At 58.9% G+C, this 17,903-nt stretch overlaps 7 protein-coding genes across 7 annotated transcripts; 1 reads left to right on the top strand and 6 right to left on the bottom strand.

Annotated features, from left to right (window-relative positions):
- Positions 1–1,493: 1,493 nt before the first annotated feature.
- Positions 1,494–4,225, bottom strand: THITE_2118100 (uncharacterized protein). Its single transcript, XM_003654838.1, has 3 exons — positions 3,659–4,225; positions 3,371–3,582; positions 1,494–3,316 (listed from the first exon to the last, which is right to left on the bottom strand). Exons 1-3 carry the CDS (start codon positions 4,089–4,091, stop codon positions 2,057–2,059), a joined length of 1,905 nt encoding a protein of 634 aa, XP_003654886.1. The 5' UTR covers positions 4,092–4,225; the 3' UTR covers positions 1,494–2,056.
- Positions 4,226–4,602: 377 nt separating this feature from the next.
- THITE_2010889 (uncharacterized protein) lies at positions 4,603–6,058 on the bottom strand (the record flags this gene model as incomplete). Its single annotated transcript, XM_003654839.1, has 2 exons — positions 4,603–5,510; positions 5,599–6,058. Coding segments are annotated over 2 exons (1,368 nt in total), but the record flags the coding sequence as incomplete, so codon positions are not given.
- A 437-nt stretch (positions 6,059–6,495) lies between these two features.
- On the bottom strand, positions 6,496–7,496 carry THITE_2118102 (uncharacterized protein). Its single transcript, XM_003654840.1, has 2 exons — positions 7,135–7,496; positions 6,496–7,058 (listed from the first exon to the last, which is right to left on the bottom strand). Exons 1-2 carry the CDS (start codon positions 7,354–7,356, stop codon positions 6,750–6,752), a joined length of 531 nt encoding a protein of 176 aa, XP_003654888.1. The 5' UTR covers positions 7,357–7,496; the 3' UTR covers positions 6,496–6,749.
- A 157-nt stretch (positions 7,497–7,653) lies between these two features.
- On the bottom strand, positions 7,654–7,960 carry THITE_2090064 (uncharacterized protein; the record flags this gene model as incomplete). Its single annotated transcript, XM_003654841.1, has 2 exons — positions 7,654–7,763; positions 7,825–7,960. The coding sequence occupies 2 exons, from the start codon at positions 7,958–7,960 to the stop codon at positions 7,654–7,656; spliced, it is 246 nt and encodes an 81-aa protein (XP_003654889.1).
- Positions 7,961–9,048: 1,088 nt separating this feature from the next.
- On the top strand, positions 9,049–10,578 carry THITE_2118104 (glycoside hydrolase family 43 protein). The gene is made up of 3 exons (XM_003654842.1): positions 9,049–9,615; positions 9,685–10,272; positions 10,351–10,578. Exons 1-3 carry the CDS (start codon positions 9,349–9,351, stop codon positions 10,453–10,455), a joined length of 960 nt encoding a protein of 319 aa, XP_003654890.1. The 5' UTR covers positions 9,049–9,348; the 3' UTR covers positions 10,456–10,578.
- Positions 10,579–11,138: 560 nt separating this feature from the next.
- THITE_2118105 (uncharacterized protein) lies at positions 11,139–13,423 on the bottom strand. Its single transcript, XM_003654843.1, has 3 exons — positions 12,960–13,423; positions 11,511–12,861; positions 11,139–11,424 (listed from the first exon to the last, which is right to left on the bottom strand). The coding sequence occupies exons 1-3, from the start codon at positions 13,304–13,306 to the stop codon at positions 11,251–11,253; spliced, it is 1,872 nt and encodes a 623-aa protein (XP_003654891.1). The 5' UTR covers positions 13,307–13,423; the 3' UTR covers positions 11,139–11,250.
- Positions 13,424–15,117: 1,694 nt separating this feature from the next.
- THITE_2118108 (uncharacterized protein) lies at positions 15,118–17,054 on the bottom strand. Its single transcript, XM_003654844.1, has 7 exons — positions 16,787–17,054; positions 16,520–16,707; positions 16,354–16,469; positions 15,687–16,295; positions 15,572–15,633; positions 15,375–15,517; positions 15,118–15,313 (listed from the first exon to the last, which is right to left on the bottom strand). The coding sequence occupies exons 1-7, from the start codon at positions 16,902–16,904 to the stop codon at positions 15,146–15,148; spliced, it is 1,404 nt and encodes a 467-aa protein (XP_003654892.1). The 5' UTR covers positions 16,905–17,054; the 3' UTR covers positions 15,118–15,145.
- Positions 17,055–17,903: the final 849 nt, after the last annotated feature.

Raw genomic sequence — 17,903 nt, forward strand, 5'->3', positions numbered from 1 at the left:
TTTAGTCTAAACGTGCGGGTGCCGCGGGTCTGTCCGGTCGGAAGTCCTCGTTTGTCTGTTAGCTCAATGCTCTAGGTAGGGAGTTGGTAGGCCACCTCAGCTTCCTCCGGTAATTTTGGGCTATTTTGGTGCGTTGGCGACATCTTTCAGCGTTGGCCATCATAATTAAGATTTTTGGCAAGGCCTGGGGATTGCTCAGGATCTCTTTGGTTATCGACCTGGAGCATGTAAACTGCGGGCGCGAAGAGAAACGGGTAAGGACTCACGGCCTGTTCTGTATACCCAACCCCAATTCTTCATCATTTCCCCTACGACATCATCCCAACTGGCCACTCTGCGGTCATGACCTGCGACTTTGTTCTATCCGCCGAGCCTGCCCTAAGACTATTGAGATTCTACCAGCCATAGCCGGCTTTGGACAATGTCCCATCCGGCTAGTGGAGACAACCTAGGAGTAAGAGATTGGTCAGTTCTTCAGCTGCGAACTGAGTGAGCACTCTCGGTTGGAGAGAGATGCTCACAGTTCGTTGCTTAACAACGGCCGCGGGTGGGGTTCTTGTAGCACATTCCGTTCTGGAAACAGCTCTACCTATAGCAAACGCCCTCGATGCAAATGAAGCCTTGAGGGCAGCTCCTCGCTTTGCCGGTACGCCTTCCAGGGTCGCGGTCATGTCGACGGTGGGAGTAGGAGCAGCCATGGCCACAGCGGCGAAGAAGCGGGTAATGGCGCTGATGGACTTCATTCTGCTTTCTTAGAGTGGGGTGATTGCGTGATTCTGTTTCTGAGAGTAAAGATGATGTCTGATGAGCGAGCATGATGACCGAAGAGCGCAGAAGTCGTGTCTCTTTATCCATGTCTCCCGTTCATTATCTCCGCCCTCTTTCGCTCCCTTATTTTCATATCTTCCCATTTCTTCGCCGTATCCCGGCCCCTTTTCTGAGGAGCCCGCTCACTCAACAGATTGAGATTTCGGGTTTCCTGCTTCGCGAACTCAACCCAAATCTCTGGTTTGGGGGGGCGGGGAGGGGGGACTCGGCGACCTTGGCGAGGTTTGGCAAGTGATCCCCAGCCAACCGCCCATCAGAACTGGTGTTGTACTAGTATCGAGAATTCCGAGCTGTCGCCGGAAGATTGCATCGTGATCAAGAACTTCAGGGCTCAACGAGTCAACGTAAGTGTAAGGCAGCATAAACACCTGAGAAACCAGCCAGCATAGATTACATTTCACGTTTCCGATCACTTGTCGTTGGTGGGCTCCTAACCGCCACCCTCCGTTCGCCCACTACCCGAGCCTCATCTATTTGGCTGAGCCGGGGCTCTCAGTCGCGGGCCGTCCGGCGGCGCGGGATGTTTCCATGTTGGTCGAGAAGACGGGGAAAGGAGAGACTCCTTTTGTAGTGCAGTCGACCAGTCAGGCTGCGGCCCGCTTGATTTCCGAAGTCGGCCAGCCTGGTGAAACAAGGCAGGTTACAAGACGGAAAGAGGCTTCACCGGCTAGATTGCGCCGTCGTCCCACACGTGCTTGATATGTTGGCTGCTGGACCAATTGTAGTCTCGGCCACCGGATGACTTGCAGATGTATTCTAGGCTCTATTGAGTGGGATAATACACATCAGAGACAAACAACGGATTTCGAAGTTCAAGCTAGGGCTGTTTGAGACTGGAGTTGCCTGGACAGTGGAGGGCGAAACGCAGAGGCCGGACAAAGTGCGATGACGACGTGGCTCCGTTGTCCACTCGACTGCTAACTACCCAGTGGCGGGAAGCGAGTCAACGGACCGCGGGCAGGGAGGCGTACATCGCGCCGGGGACCAGCGGCTGGCTGCTTTTTGTTCTGGTGTGACTGTCTCGTGCCTCATCCCTCCATCAGCCATGGGTGGGGTCCTCCCGTCTACGGCCGGAGGATTAAGCTGAAGTCATACCTTGCGGGACGGCGAGTGTTGCTAGGACGTTGTGGAGCGGGTTCCAACAGATAATGCCAAACCTCGATTTCCACGCCCACACTTCCAACTCCGAGGCTCGGAGAGGGCCCGGACGGCTAGAGGTGTGTGCGGATTAGTAATGGCTAGCCGTCAGTTCTGATGGCCCTTGTCCCCCTTGTCCCCCGCCCGCTGCCCTCCCTGGCCCGGCCGCGGTCAAGAAGAGGAAGTCTGCGCCGTGCTCCGCCTGGTTCACCTCGCGCATGTACAAGCCGCGATACCCCCTCTCGCGCTGCCGCGTCACCCAATGCGCCTCACCGGCCCGCTCAAGCTCGCGTCTCCGCTGTTCAATCCGCGTCCGCAGCTCCGCCTCGTCCACCTCCACGCTCAACAGCCTCTCCTCCACATCACACACGATCACATCCCCGTCCCTGATCACGCCCAGCACCGACCCGGGATCCGCCCCCTCCGGCGACACATGCAGCACGATGGTGCCCGCGGCCGTCCCGCTCATCCTCCCATCCGAGATGCGTAGCATGTCCACGACCCCCTGGGCCGCCAGCTTCCGCGGGATCGGGATCAGCCCGGCCTCGGGCATGCCCGGGTTCCCGACCGGGCCGACGCCCCTCAGCACCAGCACGCTGTCCGCGTCCACGTCCAGGGCGGCGTCATCGATCCGCCGCGCCAGGTCCGCCGGCCCGTCGAACACGACCGCCCGGCCCCGGTGCTTCAGCAGCCGCCTGTCCTTGCTCGCGCTCGCCTTCATGACTGCCGCGCCGCCGGGCGCCAGGTTCCCCCTCTGGAACACCACCAGCGCCGAGGTGGGGTAGAGCGGGTCGGTCAGCGGGCGGATGACGGTGGCGCCCGATGCCAATGCCAGCCCGAAGCGACGGGCCGGAACGGCGGCGAGCTCCTCGCCGAGGGTGCGCCCCGTGACGGTGAGCGCGCCGAGGCGCAGGAGCGGCCGGAGCTCGTGCAGCAGGGCGGGCATGCCGCCGGCGGCGTGGAAGTCGGTCATGTAGTTGTCGCCGCTGGGCTTGAGGTCGACGAGCAGCGGGGTGGTGCGGCCGATCTCATCGACGGTGGCGGGCGTGATGGTGCCTGCGACGGCCGGGTGCCGGTTGGCGATGGCCATGAGATGCACGACGGCGTTGGTGGAGCCGCCGATGGCCTGGAGGACCGTGATGGCGTTGAGGAAGGAGTCGCGCGTCAGGATGGTCTGCGGCGCGAGGCGGGTCTTAGCCAGCTGCACGGCGTAGCTGCCCGTCGACTCGGCGATGCGCAGGCGGGCCGAGGATACCGCGGCTGGGGTGGCCGCATGGATGGGCATCATGCCGAGGGCGACCAGCAAACACGCCATGGTGCTGGCGGTGCCCATGACGCCGCAGGTGCCAGCCTATACATGGTCAACTCCCGTAGAAGCTGTGGCTAATGTGACAGGGCCACCCACAGTTGGCGCTAACTCCTCATTGAGGGCAGAGATGTCTTCTATGTCCATAGCGCCGGCCCGGAACTTGGCCCAGTTGCTCCGGCAGTCGGTGCACGCCCCGACTCGTCCCCCCTGAAAGCTCCCCGGCATCATCGGCCCTGTCACTAGGTGGATGATGGGTTTGTTGGCCGATATCCCGCCCATCAGTTGGGCTGGAGTGGTCTTGTCACAGCCTGGAACCGTCAGACATAGTCGGTCACGGTTATGGGGAGCGTGCTGCTCGGGTGATCGGATAATCAACGTATTTACCTCCTATAAGGACGACCGAGTCGACCGGCTGTGCCCGAATCATCTCTTCGGTGTCCATGCTCATCAGGTTGCGCAGAAACATGCTCGTGGGAGCAGCAAAAGACTCGTGCAGACTAATAGTTGGGAAGTCAATGGCGAGTCCGCCGCTCAGCTGCACACCCCTTTTTACCGCCTCGATGAGCTGCGGAACGTTGGCATGGCAGGGATTGAAACTCGAGTAGGTGTTAACGATGCCCACGATCGGCCGAGAGAGTGCGTCCTCGCTGTAGCCCATGGCCTTGATGAACAGCTTGCGCATGAAGAGCGAGAAATGGGCGTCGCCATACGCCGGCAGCTTCTGGCGGAGGCCGGCGGCATCCGCGTCGATGGGTGTTGACAGGTCATAGTCAAGGTTGGCGGCTGAGAGCCCGCTCTTGTCGTTGTCCGGCGCCATAGAGAGTAATTAGTGATCTCTCAAACCAAATTCGGGTATGCCCTCAAGCTGGGCCGTGATTGATGGTTGTCTAGCTCATGCTTCTTCGCCCTGAGTGGTGTTTACGCAGCGGTAGCTTGAAAAGGGGGTATTTGCCTGCGGGGAAACGAGAACCAGAGCCAACTGGGACTCAGCGTCCCATCGGCGCTAGATATTGCGTCATGTCACGAGGACAGATGTTGGCTTGAAGCAGCAGTGGGGCTCAATCAGGTCGCTCAGAGTCTTGGTGTGTTTATGAGGGCACCCTGCCTGCCAGTGTGTAGCTTGACGAGTGTGTAGTAACTGCCTAATTGATTCTGTCAATCAAGGCTTGTTGTGTATGCAACGACCCATGGCTATATCCATGGATGCCGATTATTGAGTGTCCCAGACATTGAGATTCGCTCACTGACTCGCACGAAAAATGAAAACAAAAAGGTCGCTAATTATCTTTCCAGGCCCCACGCTTGTCAAGCCTCTCATCCGGGCTCTCCGCAAATGGGCTCTTCCTTCTCAGCTTTGGGCCAAGCTTCCAAAAAATCAGGGGGCCGGGGGCGAGAATGAGGCCGATGCAGCCGAGCAGCGTCAAGGTCCAGTGCACACCAATGCCGCTGTACATGGGTCTCGCGGCCATGACCATGCCTCCGGCGACCATATACCGGACGAAGGTGATGCTCGACAGCGCGGTGGCCGAGTTCTCGCCGTAGCTGTCGATGATGTACTCGTAGCTGCTGACGTAGATGGCGAACATGGCGGCGCCGTAGAGGAAGCATGCCCCGAGGCTGCACCAGATGGAGATGCTGCTGTCGTTCACCCACCCGAGCCAGAACAGCGAGACGGGCAGCAGCGGGCCCGCCACGATAGCCGGCCACAGCCGGAGTTCGGGCGCCACAGGCGCGCCCTTGACATGCTCCGTCTTTCGGCGCGTCCAGCTGTAGAAGCCCGGCGCGAGGAGGGTGCAAGTGGTGGTCCCCGCCGCGATGGCGCCAAAGCACGACCCCATTAACCCGGTCGACAGCCCGTACGTCTTTTCAAAGATGTATTCGAAGCCCGAAAGGAAGGTGAACATGAGGACGTAGATCAGGGTGAGGTAGAGGCCGAGGACCGCGATGACTGGCTCGGTACCGAAGAACCTGGGCGCCATGGTGATGCCATGTTTTAGCCGCTCTTTGAACGTGGCCGATTGAGCATGCTCGGAGACATATCGTCGATCTCCGGTGGCGCGGCGAAGGCCCTGGGCTTTCCAGTCCAACAGGAGCGGCAGGTATGACTCGGGCAAGAAGAAGAGCGCGAGCAGAAATGCGGGCGCCGAGATGATCAGAGTGAACCACTCGTTCCAACGCCATCCGAGACGTGGACTTTCGACAGTCCAGCCGCTGGCGATGGGCGCAATCATGGGGGCTACGCGGACGTTGTTGAGGGTGGAATGATTAGTTCACTCGAGCTGTAAGCATTCCTAGAGCGTCAAGCACTGAGATACGCGACTTACCGGCCACATTGATCCACGCAAGGGCGGGAAACACAAGACTCCTCTTGACCGGGCGGAACTGGTCCCCCACGCTCGAGCCGTTGATGGTCAGAGTGGCGCTGACGCACACGCCCATGAAGAAACGGCACACCAGCCGGCCGTCAAACGACGGAGCGAGGGCGGCGCCGACCACGAAGCACAGGAAGCAGAAGGTGAAGACGAGATAGGTCGGGTTGCGGCCGACGGTCTCGGAAATGGGGCCGACGAAGACCGAACCGGCGCCGATTCCGAAGAGGTACAGGGCGACGATTAGGTTCTCGGCTACCCGGCTGTGGCCCTGTTCTTCGCTGGCTTTGCTGTTGGCCATGGACTCGGCGGCGCCCGCCCAGGACTGGACGAAGGTCAGATACCCGACGATGGCGATGTTGGTGCCTCTGCGAAGCAGCGACCAGTTGCGCGGGTCGATGGGGTCGTCGTCGCCGGTGGTCGTGACGTAGATCTTGCCATCTTCGCTGCAATACTGCAAACCTGATGGTTGATCCGGCCCGGACTTCTCTGCGTCGTCGACCGTGGTCTGCTGGGGACTAGCACGGCCTTTGGCTCCCTTACCGGGCCGGCCTTTGTGGTTGAATCGGTCGGCAGCTTGCCTCTGGAGACGCCGTCGTTGGACAAGGGACCACATGGCGATGGGAATGGGACGAATTGAGACGGGGAAGCCCAAGCAAGAGCAACAAGAACTCGGTACATGAAGGCAGGCAATTGCTCGCCGCATCAATTAAGTACCCACCGTCTCAAGCTGCTCGGCCCCTTTGTACAGCGGAACCTGTTCCTGGTAGGCGATCAGTGAGCCGCTAGGCATGTCGTGACGTAATGGAAGGCCCACGACATTTGGATGCTTTGGGCCCGTCCCAAGCAAGGCAGATATCGAATAGTGTTTTTTATTATGAATTTTCAATTGTCGAATTGTTGAGCACCTTAAAACTTGACGCGCGGCAGACAGTATTTAGACAGCCACAAGAGACTGACAAGTGATTGCGCACAGCAACGTGGAATATGGGTTACGGAGAGATTGCGGAAAGAGTCGCAGGCCTGGTACTCACAGAGTAGCCGCGGCACTGACGGCAAGGGCAGCACAATCTTCAGTTGAACAACCAAGAGGCGCACCCCTCAGCTCACTCCTCCGAGATCCCAAGCTTCACCATCAGCTCCTGCCGCGGCATCTCCAGAACAGCAGAGAGGGTCCTGTCATCGGGCACGCCATTCTCCCCGTAGGGTCGCTGCAAAAGCTCCTTGAGGTCCTCGTACTTCTTCCCAAGCTCTTCCGACTCGGACTGGGACAGGCTCTCCTCCAACCGGCGCAGATCGCTGGCGCTCTCTTCCCTGACGTGAGGCTCGAGATCGACCCAGATGGCGTGCAGCGCCGAGTCGAAGCTGGGCTCGGCGGGACTGAACCTCTGCATGTGCCGAAGCTTTGCATTCATCTGGGACATCACTGTTCATTAGGTTCTCAAGGAGGCGAGTTCCAAGCACCCCCAGACAGACCGGCGATCGACTTACGCTGTCGAAATCGTCCGAGAGCCGTCGGTGCCGCTCCCCGCCGTGCGCAATGTGGTGCTCAAGGGCTGGGGCAACGACCAAGTCGTCCACGATCAGGTAGCGGTCCAGCGCCCAGACGAACTCGTCTGGCTTGCGGTTCTCGGGGTTGGCATCCCGGAGGCGTCGAAAAGCACTCTTGATGAGCGCGTGGTCTTGTTTCACGGCGTCCGAGATTCGAGGCATTGTCGATTTTCACCAAGGGACCAGTAGCACTTGAAAGATTGTTGCAAGAGCTCCCGTTCGGATCTGTTGTGGTTTGTTGCCGTGTTCACTTTGTATAGCCAGGGGCGATCGATGGCCCAGTCCAGGAAAGCTGAGCGCCAGCAGGACATGACGTCAACCAGCTGTAATTAATGGGCAGGTGCCTTCCATCAATCAACCTATGACCAATCAGAGGGAGCCGAAGCAGCCATGGTTCATTGCTGCCTGTCGCCTGTAGCCTGAAGCTTGCAGCCTCGGTAACCACACCATTCTTCTCATTCAGCCCTTCGCAGTCGTTGTTGCGATCTGTATCCCAGCCGTCCGGAAAACTGTGCTTTGTGGCTCTTCAAACCCAGTTTGACTTCGTCCGTACCTCGGGTCGATCAGCCCTAGTACACCGTAAGTCTTGTCGCGAGGCCCGCTCGAGTGGAAGACCCGCTTGTCGTAGACGAGTTAGGTTCTCGAGCGTGAACCTCCAGGCCTCCGGGTTCGGGTCTGTGCTGCTGTGGAAGTAGCTCCGCCAGTTGGCAAGCTTCGCGACGTCGTGTTCGAGGGGCACGGCGATCTCGTCGGCTTGCATGAACATGGTGCTCGGGCTGCAGCCGAGGACGTCGCAGCGCGCCTCGATGTTGCGTGCCGCGGCCACGAGGTCAGCCCATGTCTCCGCACACCAAGACCGCTAACTCACTTAATAGCTTGCTGACTACGCTCAGTTCAGCCAGATGCTTACATTTATCATTGTTCTACTATATATTTCTGCTTCTCGGTATTTAGCCGCCTCTCTCCTTTCTAGAATCATGTCCCGTAGGCGTAGCTCTATTCCTTGAAGTCAAGTTTTGGAAAATTAGACACGGTTTCACCCAGGCTAACTGGGAGTGGTCTTCTTATTTTGTTTTTATTTATTTGTTTTCTTCTCCCTTTGCGCGGCGAGTTTACCCGCCGTAGTATCGCACGCTGCTTCCCCCTACCAGTGCCCGAGGGACTCCGATCGACAGCGAAAACTGGCCCTCGGGCATGACGGCGAGGATACACTTAGCGCCTGAGAGTCCTGTAGTGTTTGAAACCTTCGGCCGTCCTTGCTGCGGTATTTTACGAGTCACTTCAGCTGGCAGTCCACACCCTGATACAAAGATCCGACCCATCTCTGACTTTTGGCCGAGTTGGAAAAGGATGTTGCAGAGGACGAACGCCAAGGCCAGGAGGACCGTAAAGGTTCGAATGATCAATCTGTTGAACCTATGAGCCTCTTGGCTAGTTCAACTACGAGGAAGCAACATCGCCAGCCTCATCCTCCCCGCTTTGACGCGGTATGTGTTTCGCTGCCATCACATGCCCCGTTCAGTTCGTTTAGCCCACCCGCGGACAACGTGACAACGGAGAAATTCACCGAAAGCTGCAGTGGCCTCCGCGCCCAGCCAATTTGCGGAGCACAGGCCTCCGTCTCCCCTTTGGCCGTAGTGCGTAGTGTAGCAGTGAAGCCGGGACTACGACCGCGCAGACTGCTCATTGGCGCGCATGACTCCACGGCGGCAGTTTCACCCACTTCCCGGGCTCTGGGGGGTGACCACCTGCCATTACCTCGATTTGAACTTGCGTCAGTCGGGTTCAAGCCGACGACGATGGACGAGTATGCACCGGCCTATGGATGTTCATAGCTCGCCGTGGCTCCTTAATTCCTTGCTGTTCAAGTGGGCGGAATAACAATGCTAGCCTTACGTCTCGCCATCCGGAGGCGGAAGAACTAAGACAACCCGAGTCAACAACGCAACCTTGTCCCGGAACAACCACCTATGGAGGGCCCGCACTCTCGAAAACAGACTAAGCCCCTTTTCAATTTCTTGCCGGGGTATGGTACACCATCGTGATGCCCAAAAGGTCGGGAGAGAATGAAGATATAAAGCGGCTTCGCCATGGCAGCTTCCGACAGACGCGAGCAGCGCCCTCCCCCGACTCTGATCATCATCGGTCTTCGCCATGGTCAAGCTCACGGATCTCTCCGGCGCAGCTCTGCTGCCTAGTCTCGCCTCAGCCTACGCGCTGCCGGGGGCGTGCAGCGGAACCTGCACCAACACGCATGATCCGTCCATCATCCGGCGCGCGGACGGCACCTACTTCCGCTTCTCGACGGGCGGCAAGATTGCCGTCCACACAGCGCCGGACCTGACCGGCCCCTGGACCTACAGAGGTGCCGTCTTGCCCAACGGATCGTCCATCAATCTGGCCGGCAACGACGATCTTTGGGTGGGTTTTTTCTTTGATGTAGCCTTAGACAATAGACTACGTATGTACTGAGCCGAGGACCGCCCACAGGCCCCAGATGTCTCCCTCGTCGGCGACGAGTACTACCTGTACTACGCGGTCAGCACCTTCGGCTCGCAGAACTCGGCCATCGGCCTGGCCCGCTCGTCCAGCCTGGACGTGGGCACGTGGACCGACCTGGGCGCCACGGGCGTCGCCTCGGACCCGAGCAAGTCGTACAACGCCATCGACCCGAACCTGATCAGGGACGACGGGGGCAACTACTTCCTGACCTTTGGCAGCTTCTGGGGCGACATCCAGCGCGTGCGCATGACGCCGACCAAGGTGAACGGCGACGTCTACCAGGTCGCCTACGACCCGAACGACACGGCCATGGAAGGCGCCTACGTGTTCAAGTACGGGTCCTACTACTACCTGTTCTACTCCAAGGGCCAGTGCTGCGGCTACGACACGAACAAGCCGGCCGCCGGCAAGGAGTACAAGATCATGGTGTGCCGCAGCACCTCGGCCGTGGGGCCCTTCGTCGACAAGAACGGCGTGTCGTGCCGCAATGGCGGCGGGACGGTGGTGCTTGAGTCGCACGATTGGGTTTACGGCCCCGGCGGCCAGGGCGTGTACCAGGACCCAACCCACGGACCGGTCAGTTATCTTCGCCAAATCTCCCCCCTTTTAGTCGGTCTCCGTGCTGACGGCATGTTCTGTCTGCGCTTGTTCCAGGTTCTGTACTACCACTATGTTGACACCCGCATCGGTTACGCGGATGGCCAGAAGCAGTTTGGCTGGAACACGATCGACTTTTCCAGTGGCTGGCCAGTTGTCTGAGCCGGGAACTGGGCATTATTTCGAGACTGCTTTGGCAAGTAGACACCTATCATCGTGTGCCGTCTCAACCAGGAAGCGGGACGTGATGATAGGGCGTGGATAATTCTATCTAGGGGAGAGCGGGACATGAAATGTCTTCGATTACCCTGGCAGTAAAGAGGGACATACGATTGCAGCTCGAGGATGTGGCTCATAATCAAGTTTACCGCTTAGATCTGGGGCGAGATGTGTAGCGTCGTCATTGGTCACGCTCCCTTTGCAGCTTCGTTGACCAATACACACACGAGCAGTTGATCTTGCGAAGGCCGTGAAGCGTTGGTGGAAGCTACTCCTGGCAGCAAGCAAGCAAGGGAAAGACAAGGAGCTTCAACGGGGCTGTGGCCGTGGGTGGCCCTCGATGGTGCCATCTCTAGAAGACCGAGCCAGGTAGCCATAGAGACAAGCGAATCTGAGGCTCAAATGTCAGGGAATAATCGTTGTCTCTGCGCAGACTCACCGGGCTGAGCCCGTAGCGTGTGAGCGTCGTATCCACGTCAGGCATCCAACCTCTGAGCAGGCCCACCTTCCACATATTGGGTATCGTGCGAATCTCACGTCTGTTGACTTCCTGAGCGGATATCAACACTCGAGCGTCTGTATGGAAAATTTACCGCGATTGAATCGTTTGTAATTGAACCAGCGATCGCCGAAATAGCAATTGTACTGAGACACATCGCGGCCCTGTTTCGCATCGCTCTGCAAAAAATATCAATGTGCATGGCATCATCAGCATCCCCATCCACCAGGACGCTTGCATTAAACCATCCCCTCCGTGAACAACATGCCAGCAATGCTGGCTGAGGTCAGAGTCGAGAGGACACCGCAGCAGAAGGCCGAGATGGAGACCTTAACAACATCGCCAGAGCGGCGAGGGGAAATCTGCGAGAGCACACCGATCTGAATGCCGAGCGAGCCGATGTTGCCGAAACCCTATTCAACAAGAGATCAATGATCGATTCTCAAACTGCCGGAAGGTTTCCAAGCGAGGAGAGTTGACTCGGGGAGAATGGACTCACGCAGCAGGCATAGGTCGCAATCAGCCGCGAGCGAGGCGCCATGGCGAGATAGCGGGGGTCGCTGACCAAGGCCTTGAAGGCCGCGTACTCGTTGATGATGATCTTCTTGCCGATGAGCTCGCCCACAGGCAGCAGGTCGGCCTTCGGCACGCCCAGGAGCCAGGAGACGGGGTACAAAAGATAACCCAGGATGAGCTCCAGGGAGAGAGTCGGGCGCGGGGCCGAGAGGCCCCAGTACCCGCCCCACCAGCCCAGCAAGCCGTTGACCAGGCCGACAAGAGCGATGACCGTCAGCACGCAGGCGACGATGGTGGCACCGATCTTGAGGCCAAGCCAAGAACCGTTCGTAAAGGCGTGGAGCGCGTTGACCGTGCGCTCGTCGTCGGCGTGCTTAGGCACCTCGACCTTGCCGGCCGTGAGGGGCGTCTCGGTCTCGGGATACCGCATCTTGGATACGGCCAGCGTGGCGGGGATCGACATGATGCAGCTCGACACGAGCGCCTGGGCGTTCAGGCCCATGCCGATGTAGGCCACCAGGACGGAACCGGCAATGGTGGCGAAGCCGCACGTCATGATCTGGTGGATCTCCGCCATGGTCAGGTAGTCCATGAACGGGCGGATGAGCATGGCGGACTCGCCCTGGCCGATGAACGGGGTGGCGGCGGCGACGACGGCCTCGGCGCCCGACACGCGCAGGCTCCAGAAGAAGAAGACGGCAAACTTGGCAATGAACCACTGCAGGAAACCGATGTAGTAGAGCATCTGGACGAGCGCAATGAAGAAGATGATGGCCGGGACGACACCGGTCAAGAACCAGCCCCTGTTGGCCGTGTCGTCGTCGGTCAAGAAGGCCAGGCCCTGGCCGGCGAAACCCAGCAGCTGGCGGGCCATGTCCGAGATGAACTTGAAGATGTCGTAGCCGGCCTTGGTGCGCAGCACGAAGACGGCGACGATGAACTGCGTCAGCATGCCGCCGATCACGGTGTGCCACGGGATGATGCGCCAGTTGCGCGACGTGACGGTGAGAACGAAGAGCATGACGATGAAGCCGAAGATGGAGATGGCACGGTTCGCCCGCGTGTTGTCTCCCGTCTCCTCGGGGACGAGGCTTCCAATCAGGAAGACGGCGAGGGTGACGAGAGCGGCGATCGGCTTGCGCAACTTCGCCGGAACAGCGTCGTAGCCACGGCCGACCGTGTTGCCCCAGATCCACTGCGCCGGGCGCAGGACCACGGAGGTCGGGAAGTATAAGAAGAAGTTGCGCACGACCAGGGCGATGTAGATCAGGCTCGGGATCAGCCAACCTTTCCCATCGGTGTAGCGAAAGAAAACGAGGCCGTAAATCCACCATCTGCAGCGGCCGAGGCCATCAGCGGGACGGTCCACAAGCAAGCAGGGGCGCCAACGAGCACCACGCAAGTGTGACAAGCGGGTTGGGGGGCCACAGACGCGGTGAATAGTAAGAGCGTGACCAGCCAGGCCAGCTTCTTCCAATGCCGGCGCAGCCAGAGGACAGCCGGCCATTGTTCTCTCTCCGTCACGGGCCTGGCGTGCAACGAGCCCACCATCTCGCTCTGCTTTTCCGGGTCGAATGCGTACTGCTCGACCGGCAACGAGGCGTTCTTGGTATCCATGGCGGACCCGGACCCGGACCTAGCACCGGCGGCGCCGCTGCTGCTAGAGCTCCGCTGCTCCTGCGCCGGGTGTCCCGTGTGCTGCTGGTGTGCCGGCACACTGGACTCGATGCTGTCTTGGCCGGTGCCGGTGTGGGCGTGTTGCTCGTCGGAGGAAGCCATGCTGTGGCTTAAAGCGCGAGGTCACTGCCGAGTGCTGAAGCTGGGCCCTTGACACGTGCGTGTTGAAGGCACGGCCGATGGCGTTGAATCCGTGAACGGCGGAATGGGGGCCCCGTGAGAGCAGCGACGGCTCGAATCCAACCGATGCGCCGACCAGTGGACCAACGCGGTGACGGCGGAAGGGGGCGCACAGCCGGAACTTTATTTATCAAGGGCACCTGGCCTGGCAACTACACTAGGGCACAGTTCCCTCATCAGAGATAAGCCCTGGAGGCGGCACGGGAAGGAGCTTCCCGTGGCAGATAAGCCGGCGGCATGCGATGCGTTCCACGAACACCTGTGGGGTAATCATCATCTATTTTTTTCTCTGGCCTGACGGCCACACGATAATAGTGTATTCCGCATGTGGTACCTAACCAGGGATGTCCCACCGTCGCTTGCATGATGATGATGATTGGGATGATAGGTGGTAGGGAGCACTCCGTTCGGTCTTACTGTGTACTTTCGGCGGGCCCCGTTTCGGCGCGTTGGTTGGGATCCGCGGGTCAGGGTGGGTCGGTCTCGGCGTCGCCGCTCCCGAGTTGAACTGCTCTGCGCCGCCAATTGACCAATCATAACGGCCGTGCCCCGAACCTCGCGCGGAGGGAGGAGGTGCCTTCCATGTTGGCCACCGAGAACTGCCCACTCACCATTGACGGCGGGAGAATCGTCCGCTCGAGTGGCACGGGCGAAGAATCCCTTGGTGAGCTGCTGGGGTGCCACCTTCTTCTTTTGCCTAGTGCAACACAATCACTAACGCTGAGTTATCTTATCTAGGAAGTTGTGCATGCACCGTGTGGCAAACAAGAATAGTTGGAGATACAAGTCTCTGATTTGATGTCTTGGGAGATAACTACCTTATGAATAGCCCTGAGTCAACGCGCAGGACACTGTCTCGCTGTTGCTAGAAGAAGGGGCCAGGCGCAGTCCACTTGGTGCCTCATTGCCCGAATTTTCGACAGTTTTCATCGAACGCAAGGGCGGTTTGACAGAAAATTTTGGCCTCAACATTGAACATCCCACCTGCCAATTCCAGGAAGCTCTGAAAGTGGGGTCACGCACCCCGCAAACGCTAAACCCGCACAGTGAGGAAGCAGTCGCGGAATAACTGCGCTAAAACAAGGCGGAGACCATGACCCTTGAAATGGAGTCCCTGGGGCTTGCAACGAGGTGAAGTTGACAGAGGGGTTTGGGGCACGTGAGAATTTTGCACGAAAGAATTCTCACTTCACTACAGCAGTGGAGGCTAGGCAGAGCTAGGAAGGTACGCCGAAGTTATTTGACATCAGCTTCATGGCCGAGACTGAAGTTGGTCGCGTGCCTCGCTGGATTCGGCAAACTTTCTCCAATTTTCGGTCCCAGGCTCCCGGGACAGAAACTTGCACCTAGTATTGCAGACTCGGCAGGGCCCACACGATCTGAGCAAATTGCGGGAGGGTGTGGTGTCTCACGACTGCATGCATGCTCTGCATTGCCAAGTCCAGCCCGTGACCTCAGGCTGGCCTTCCGTGGCGCTGGGATATGGTGTCGCCTCAGGCGCAGTGGCTCGAGCAATCCATACCTTACATACCACACGGGAGTATCCGCAGCCACAGAGCAAGTCGCACCATCCCATCCCCTACTTCGGGCATTGGAGAGATCGGCGCCCTGGCCTCGGTGACGGCGCCTTCGGTGCGACCGGCGCGATACACCAAATATCAGGAGCGAGGCACGGCGGGATCCAGGGGTCCAGGCGGTCACGGTAATGTCCTCCAGGGGCAAATTATAGGATATTTGGCCAATGGCACGAGCTAAGTCAGCCTAGAGCCAGTATCGCCCCCAGATGTCGTACTCCTCCTTGGTCCCCCTAAACTTGAACTCCACGGGGACGATATCCTGGAAACCTTCCTCAATCCTGGGCTCCTTAAACCTCGACGCAAAGCCGGTGAAGGCGAGCTTGGGCAGCCCTTGTCGGCTTTCCGGGTTCAGCTACCAAACGCAAGATCAGCGGCGCGTCCGGGGGGAGGAACGTTGGCGGGCCAAACCAAACCTGCTTGTTCATAGATCGCACTGCGGCGTTGTGCTCGCACAGCTGAAGCGGCGTCTTGAACCAGAGACATCGAATAGGCACCTTGTGTTTGTGCGCGAGAGCGACCCACTGGGACCGGGTCTCGGTGTCGGCATTGGTATTGTCTTGCAGGGAGTCAGCTGGTGGAATTGCAAGCAGAGCCGAGCCGGAAAGCATACCGACAACAACCGAGTCCCCCGCATGGAGCAAGTCCGCCGCCGCCTTGAAACATTTATCCTTGCTACTTCGGAATCAGCGTCTGGCTTGAACCCGGGCAAAAGAGGGGAAGCTGACCTCTTCAAGATGTCCTGGTTGACCCTCTCATAACCCAAAGGCTTCAAGTATTTCCAGTAAAACGTGCTCTTGCCAGCTCCGGGCGGACCGACGAACAGGACAATATCCTTGTCGTTTGCCTTCGTAAGGCCGGCGCTGTCTTCACCGTCCTGCTCGACAAAGGGGAAATTGGCCAGGTCGAAATCTCTCGCAAATTCGCGCGGTTGCTCTCCCAGAAAGAATTCCTCCGGAGTTTGGAACTTGATGCCAATGTTGTGGGCAAAGTTTCGGTCTGAGCAGCTGAAGTCCTTTGGAGCGGTGTTGCCGGCTTTCAGCTCGGCAATCCGGCCGCCCGCGTCGCCAACGAACACGCTATTCTCATGGTCGATGTCCGACTCGGCAAGGTCGTAATCATCCTTCATCTCCGTCCACATGCCTGGTCGCGGCTTGCGGTAGATGTCTTGCCCCGTTGCGGCGTACAGCGTGATCGGGATACCCAGTTGGCTCAGCACGGCGTTGCATTTCTGCTTGAACGCAGGAACCCGATTCTTGGAGTTCTTGGGCGCCTTCGCCTTGGGATCCGGGTGGAGCACCAGACCACCTTGGTTCGTAAAGATGACCACTTGATACCTGGTATCCAAGAATCCGTCAGCAGGCCGGCGAGACAAGGGCAATATGATCAACGCACCCCTCCTCATTGTACAGCTGCTGCAGGCGCCCTGGAACACAGTGATGCCACCACTTCCAGTCAGCCGGATCGTCTGCGTGGCGCTTGCCTGATGCTGTTGTGATCAGGGTCGAGTCCTGGATCCCGTATAAGCCACTGCACCGCGCCACGGAGAGGGCGGATGTACCAGATCGAACGCAGCAATCTTGGACCGTTTCCTTGCTGTCTCGGGAGGGCCGGAGCCGACGCCTTCCGGGGCATATTTCGCGACAAGCAACGTGGCGGGCGAGTCGTCATCCGGGCTCCTCTCGGTCCACGTCGTTCGCTCCTTGGCCTTCTGGGACGTGGGGGTGAAGAAGTCGGCAACGGCGCCCTCTACCGGGGGACGTCAGCTCAATCACCTACCAATGGTCAACAGCTAGTGCGGGACGGGGAAAAGAGGGTGCAAGCATACTTGAGATAGACGGCTGAGCTTTGCGCTTGAGCGGCGGGGGGGAGATGGCGCGCTGGCTCTCGGATGCTGGCCGCTTTGTCCCCGCGGATGGCGGGAGAGGGTCGCTTTTGGATGACATCGCTGTGCTGGATGTCTTGCGGAGGGCTCGCAAAGACGCGTCGATTATTCCAGGAGATGGCTGGTCGTATTTGCATTCCGCTCATCGTTGCACGAGGTAGATGGCAGACGAGACGCGACGAGGAGCGAAAGCACGTGATGGCTCTTAATTGGGACCAATTAGGACAGTTGCCTGTGTGGAGCTGGCAGCCACCTGGCGCAACCTGACGCCGAGTGACGCGGTGCCGGGGGGCCTGGCAGGCCCCGCCGACCCAACCGGACACGCACGGCCAAATCGGCGTCGGCCCGTCGGGCAACAGGGAACAATGGAACATGATCAGAGAACGAACCTACCAGGCAACCTGGAACTTCCGCGATTGGAACCACATGATCTCAAGACAAGGTAGGTACTGTACCTTAGGAATCACCGTTCTCTTGAGAGCGGGATACGGGTGCTGGAAGGCCACTCCCGTGTTGCCGAGACATCAGGCCGTCGCGGCCTCGCGGGTGAGGTTCCGGCAGATGCCCTGGTGATAAACCTCGGATGTCTGACTTGTATAGGACGGCCCCGGCAGGGCATGAGGATATCCCGCTCCCTGAGCGACCTCGCTTAACGTGATTGATCTTCGCTTACTTAGCCCAGAGGCAAGTGTCGTTGCTTGGGAGCAAGATGCGGCAGCAAAGGACGACACTTCGGGGATTGATTGATAAGTTACTGGCGGAAACAGAGTGGATTTGCCCATTTCTGCCCCATGACTAACGTACCTGTACCTGAGCAACAAGGCCCCTCCACGACACCCCATCCCTCACCTCTTGCACGGCAAAGATGAAGCACTTAGTCGGGTCAGGCACAGGCCACTGCCCGCGTTCGCCGCAGTGTATAACACCCAACCTAACTGAACTAACCTTCTATTGTGGGGATACCGGATTCGCTCCTTCCCAACGCTCCAGGGGCGTAGGGCGTTTGCGCAATCCCCCTTACAGGTGCTCGCACCCCCTCGGTCAACTCCTTCCATTGCAG

The sequence above is a fragment of the Thermothielavioides terrestris genome, chromosome 3 (assembly GCF_000226115.1).
Source record: "Thermothielavioides terrestris NRRL 8126 chromosome 3, complete sequence".
NCBI lineage: Eukaryota > Fungi > Ascomycota > Sordariomycetes > Sordariales > Chaetomiaceae > Thermothielavioides > Thermothielavioides terrestris.